At 43.7% G+C, this 5,984-nt stretch overlaps 1 protein-coding gene across 1 annotated transcript in view; it reads left to right on the top strand.

The window, feature by feature from the left end:
- The window catches only part of FRMPD4 (FERM and PDZ domain containing 4), a 293,765-nt gene that overhangs the window by 244,665 nt on the left and 43,116 nt on the right, over positions 1-5,984 (top strand). Inside the window, exon 6 of the mRNA XM_042782402.1 lies at positions 2,959-3,063. Within this exon, the coding sequence (XP_042638336.1) occupies positions 2,959-3,063 (105 nt within the window). The remainder of the gene's footprint in view (positions 1-2,958; positions 3,064-5,984) is intronic.

Raw genomic sequence — 5,984 nt, 5'->3', positions numbered from 1 at the left:
TGTTTTCTTTATGTTGAGATATAATCCATACTGCAGACTGTATTCTTCAACCTTCATCAGTAGGTGCCTTAAGTCATCCTCACTTTCAGCAAGCATTTTTGGTTATTAGCTATGGTAAATAAATAGAAGAATGAAGCAGCATGAGTTGGCATGCTTATAATAAGCTACAGAAAGCAGAGAGACGCAACCTCAGCTTGACAACTTGTGCCATCTGGGGCCATTTAGTTAAGGGGCAGAATAACCCTGTATACTTCCATGACCTTTGGGAACATCTCTGCATCCTCAGATTATACAGTAAATGTTGTTGTTATTTTTGTTGTTAACTGCTATTGAATCATCCTCTATACATGACGACAGTAAAACTAAGTTCTGTTAACTATACTTTCTTAGGGAGGTAAGGATTAGAACAGTTTAGAAAAATATGGTAAAATATTACATTTGAAAATTGGGAGGCACAGAGGAATAGACATGGGGCCCCTATGTGTCGGACTCGACTCATGGCCGTGGGTTTGGTTCTTTGTTTTGGATATGGCACACTGATGTGTGTGTGCCACTTCATTCCCCAACAATGGGAAAGAGGGGTCCTGCTGCATGAACATATCTCATTCAGTTAGTCGTGTCTGTGCCTGGTAGCTTTAGTACAGCTGCTTCACTGGTGCTAACCTCATTGTGCCAATGTAAATATCTCCTGCTTACAATCATGAAGGGAGAAGACTGTTTTCCTTCAGTTAAAAAATGGCATATCAAAAGCAAATGAACTCGTGAACTGTGATTTGTTCACTAATCTTTGGGCAGATAACTGATGAGGACACCACCAGCACGTGGCTGCAGCTCACCAGCAGGACTTTTCAAAGTCAAGTGGAGTGTTTTTAAAGCTCTTTTTTGAAGAGCAGCCATTCGGAGGTTTTAGGGTTTTTTTTTCTTTCTTTCTTTCTTTTTTTTTTTTGAAGAGGACAGCCGTTCTCTCAATGCATCTTGCTTAAATGGAGGAATTGACACTCCTGGGGTCAAACTATTCATCTCTCCAGTCCTCTGAGGTGCTGCTTATAGCAAACGGTGGGGCAGAGGTGAAGGCAAACTGGAAATAAGAGGATTCTTGTGGTACTGTGCCAAACTCTGCACTCGGGAACACACACACACACACACATATTTGTGGCATTTCCCACACACACAGTTGTTTTGTTTTGTTTTTTTTTTTTTTATGGTGGTAAAACTTACCATTTAAACCATTTTAAAGTGTGCATTTTGATAGCATTAAGTTCATTCACAACATTGTGCAACCATCCCCCCACTGCCATTGAGTCAATTCTGACTCATAGTGACCCAATGTGACAGAGTAGAACTGCCTGATAGTTTCCAAGGCTGTCATCTTTATGGGAGCAGATAACTAGGGCTTTCTCCCTCAGAGTCACTGGGTGGATTTGAACTACCAGCCTTTTGGTTGGCAGTCAACTGCTTTTTTAGCCACTGTGCCACCAGGACTTACCTGTGCAACCATCACCACTATCTGATGCCAGAACGTTTTCATCACCCCAAAACAAAGCCCATTAAGCAGTCACTCCCCATTCCTTCCTCCCTCCAACCTCCGGCACCCACTGGCCTCCTTTCTGCCTCTATGACTTTGCCAATTCTGGACATTCCATACGAATAGAATCATACAGTGTGTGGCCTTTTGTGACCAGCTGCTTCCCCGTGATGTAATGTTTTCAGTGTTCATCCAAGTTGTGGCATGTGTCAGAACATCATCCGTTTTTCTGGCTCAGTGATATTCCACTGTATGGATAGACCACGTTTTGTTTATCAATCATTTCAATTTTTTAATTAGTCTCAATTAGTCTCCCATCTGACAGAGATGGGATTTTTTTTTAACTTGAAAACCAAAGTCTGAGTGACCCTAATTGGCTTTTGTTCCTTGAGATGATTATATTACACAAAAGGTTGAGCCTCTGTGTTGATTCTAGATCAATTACCATAATTCTTTAAGTAACAGCCTCAAGATCTTAGGACTATGTACTATGAGAAACATTAGTTTGAACCATATGCAACTGTCAATGTTTGATCATTTTAATGTACAAAGATGCCAAAAGTATGGTTCAAGCGAAATACTTCCAGACTGGGTTCAAGAGAAAATGCAATTGTTTTTTAATTAAATTGAGTGGTGCCTGCAACATACTAGATGTCTTCCACCTCAGGCTTCATCATAATTATGTGCCAAGGGTGACTGTCAGATGACATGACTTTACCAAGATCATGCAGCAGGGCATCCCCCCTGGACACAGCCCCCTTTCAAGCAGGTTCTCACACGGTACTTTCCATTCTGGTGAAGAACTGAGTCATTCCACCCTTCTTTCTGTTTAAAGACTCTTAATTGTAAAGCAAGGACTCCTCTCTGCCCCCTGCCTGGTAAGCTCACAGGTTACCAACAAGAGGATGAAACTCAAGGTGGGTACAAAAGCACGGGTGCTGAGAAAGACAGAGTATGTGCTTGCCTGTTCACATGTCCATATGCCCCGAATGTGAGTACCAGTGAGATGATCGATCATTTTAAAACTATCAGTGGGTCTTCTCTACCTCATTAAAATAGATAATTAACTATCAACTCCACATAAACCCAACAGTAGATTTGGCAGCACCTCATTTTCCAGTTATGCTCAAGGCTCTGTGTTAAAAGCAGAGTTTTTATTTCACAGTGATCATTTTCAAAGATCCTTGGAAATGTGCTCCCTAAAAACATGGAACCTGCTGGGGTTCTGGCCTGGTGGCTAAATGAAAGATACTAGGTTATGAGTTTTGATTCCATCTATAAGTTGCATCTCATCCTCAAATCGGGCATTCACCAAACATGTTACTTTTTAGCAAAAATATTACTTATCTGCGAGGAGGAAGGTGGAAAGCAACTGTCACAAGGTTTGTATTTTGTCACACATAATCAGCAAAAATGTCTTCTGTTCCTTCCAGTCTCCCAAATCAGCATTTATTAGTGCTGCAAAGAAGGCAAGATTGAAGTCCAACCCAGTCAAAGTGCGCTTCTCTGAGGAGGTCATCATCAATGGCCAAGTGTCGGTGAGTCTACAATCGTCTGCTTCATGACTCACAGAGAGTCACCATGGCCTGGGGCTTGGCACTCAAACGGGGCCAATGATCCCACTGGAATGATCTGTCAGGGATTAGTTGTTGGGTCTCACAAGGGCATCAACTGTCAGGATTGTAACAGGCTCTAGAGGCCATCAGGTCCTGCCTGTATCCCCTATCACATATCCAGAGTGCATGGTAGCCCAGTTTTCTCTTGAACACTTCCAGATCATTCAGTTTAGGAACACTTCCAGTTCATTCACTCACATTGCCATCTTGGGAGTCAAATTATACGTCTTTGAAACTTCTGCCCATTTCTTCCCATTCTTCAGTGCCTAAGGCACTTGACTGCTAACCAGAAGACTGGCGGTTCAAACCCACCAGCAACTCCTCGAAAGGAAGGTTGGGCAATCTACTTCCTTAGTGATACTGTCTCGGAAACCCAAGGAGGTGTCGCCATGAGTCAGGTCCAACTCGATGGCACATAACAACAACAAGCATTCTTCTACACGCTAGCCCTTTATGTATTTTGAAAAAGGTGTTATGTCTTCCCTTATGCCATCCACAAAAGAAGGCTCAGGTCTTTTAACTAATCAAAATGGCAAAGAAGTCAAAATGATGGAATGGTTTTGTATGTGCAGCTAGAACTGAAGAAATACCACCCGGCTCTCCATCAATAGGTCCTGATAGAAATCCTGATTGCTCGGGCACATAATTGATCTGCAAAATGAATAAAGCATCAATAGGATGCTTTATTTTCAACTTTTGCCAACAAATAAACCCATACACAGCATAGTGTTTTTATTCTTAGAAAGCTGTCGTCTAGGGCACTGATACTTTTTGGCCCATTGAAATGCCTAGTTTTGTTGGTGGTGGTTTTAAATAAACTCATATGGATAAAATCTCATCCTCGATAAGGTCATTATGGGTTACAAACTCTGCTGGGACTAGTCCTGGGTTTGCATTTGAACATGGGCTTGCCCATTGTATTGGTTTCCTAGGGCTGCTGAAAAAAGTACCACAAACCTGACCTGGAGGCCAGAAGTCTGAACTCAGGTTATAGGGATGGCCATGCTCTCTCTCTGAAGGCTCTAGGGGAAGAAACTTCCTTGTCTCTCATAGCGTCTGGTAGCCCCAGGTGTTCTTTGTTTCGTGGTGGCACGACTCCAGTCCTTGTGTTCATCTTCACCTGCAGTTGTCTCTGTGTCTCTCTTCTCCATTTTTCATAAAGACACCAGTCATGTTGAATGAGGGCCCACCCTATAATAACATGACCTCATGTTAACTGGTGACATCTGCAAAGACCCTTTTTCCAGACAAGGTCACATTCCCAGGTACCAGGGCTTAGGACTTCACCATATCTTTTTGGCAGACACAGTTCAACCCACAGTTCACCCACGCATGGTCCAAATGTCTTCTAGTCAAAACTTACTGTCCTGGTTCTGCCCCACTTGGTCTCCAGGGAGGTAATGGGACAATCTGTCCAACGATTATGATGTTTGTGGGTCAGAGCCCAAGGCTGTCATCATGCTGCCCTGTGAGCATTTTCATCACAACTTTGATCTCTCAGTCCATCTCCCACCTGTCCTCCTACACATCTCTCAGGGTCTCTCTCATATCATGGTCTGTTCTGCTCAGCCCAGTGGATCCCCGTCATTCTGGATACAGAGTTACCAGTGATTCCCAACAAGAGGGTCTCTGTTTAAGGCTGGAAGTTTCCAGTCAATGGAAGCTTACCTTGAGCATCAATATATCACAGAAGCTCATTTGAAGCTTACCCTTGCCTGTTCTGCCTGAAGCTTCTTCCTGGGATAAGATTGGGTGTTCGAGCAGTCTATGCATCTTTAGAGAAAACAAGATTCTAGAAGCTGTTATGGCAGTGTCAGTTCGTTCTTGAATATAGCAGGGCCTGTTTGAGGTGAAGGAGCCCTGGTGGCTAAGTGGTTAAGTGCTCCACTGCTAACCAGAAAGTCAGCAGTTCAAACCCATCAGCTCCTCTGGGAAAGAAAGATGTGATATTCTGTAAAGATTTACAGCCTTGGAAACCCCACAGGGCAGTTTTACTCTGTCCTACAGGACTGCTGTGAGACAGAATCAAGTCCACAGCAACAGGTAGCTGGTTTGATGTACCTGGGGTTTGATGACCACTCTGGGGGTCAGTCTCCTCCTGCAGCCTCCAAAGCTTCACCACAGGCAAATCGCTGAAACTCTTGTAGCTGCAGTCCCCTCACCTGTAAAACAAGGGTGGAAGGGTTCACGACTGCTGAGTTTCCCTTGACTCCTGTGACTGTGGGACCAACAACATGCGAATAGCTTCATTCACTCCAAAGGTCCATGGGCCTTGTTTAAATGGGCCCTCTTTCTCTACCCTTTCAACTCTCTCATCACTTCCTAAGCCACTTGACCTTGAATTGCCTCTGCCTCATGGCAACCCCCCTGAGTGTCAGTAGGATGGCTCCATATGCTTTTCAATGGCTGGTTTTCAGAAGTAGATTTTCAGACCTTTCTTGCAAGGCTCCTCTAGGTGGACTCAAGCCTCCAGCCTTTGGGTGAACAGCCAAGTGTGTTAACCATGTACACCACCTAGGGACTCCCGTCTCTCATGACTTCCAATTAAAGAGAGAAAATGCAGAGGAACATGCTTTTATTATTTTTTTTATTGTGATTTGGGTGAAAATTTACAGCACAAATACACTTTCCATACAGAACTTCACATACACTTTGTATCATGACATTGACCACAGTTTAGCACAATGCAACATCTCCCCTCTCACTTCCCCCTGATAGTTACCTCTTCCCTGTGTCCATCTCTCCATGCACTCCTACCCCCTGAGCTGTCTCCCTGTGCCTGAGCAGCCCTTCTTTCTCTCTTACTTGTTCTCTCCAAGGAGTGTATCTACCTCAGGTAAATG

This window comes from Orycteropus afer, unplaced genomic scaffold, assembly GCF_000298275.1.
Source record: "Orycteropus afer afer isolate SDZICR_OR568_19922 unplaced genomic scaffold, OryAfe1.0 scaffold00304, whole genome shotgun sequence".
NCBI classification, from domain to species: domain Eukaryota; kingdom Metazoa; phylum Chordata; class Mammalia; order Tubulidentata; family Orycteropodidae; genus Orycteropus; species Orycteropus afer.
Note: the sequence above shows the minus strand (reverse complement) of the source record. Positions and strands in the feature narration are given on the sequence as shown.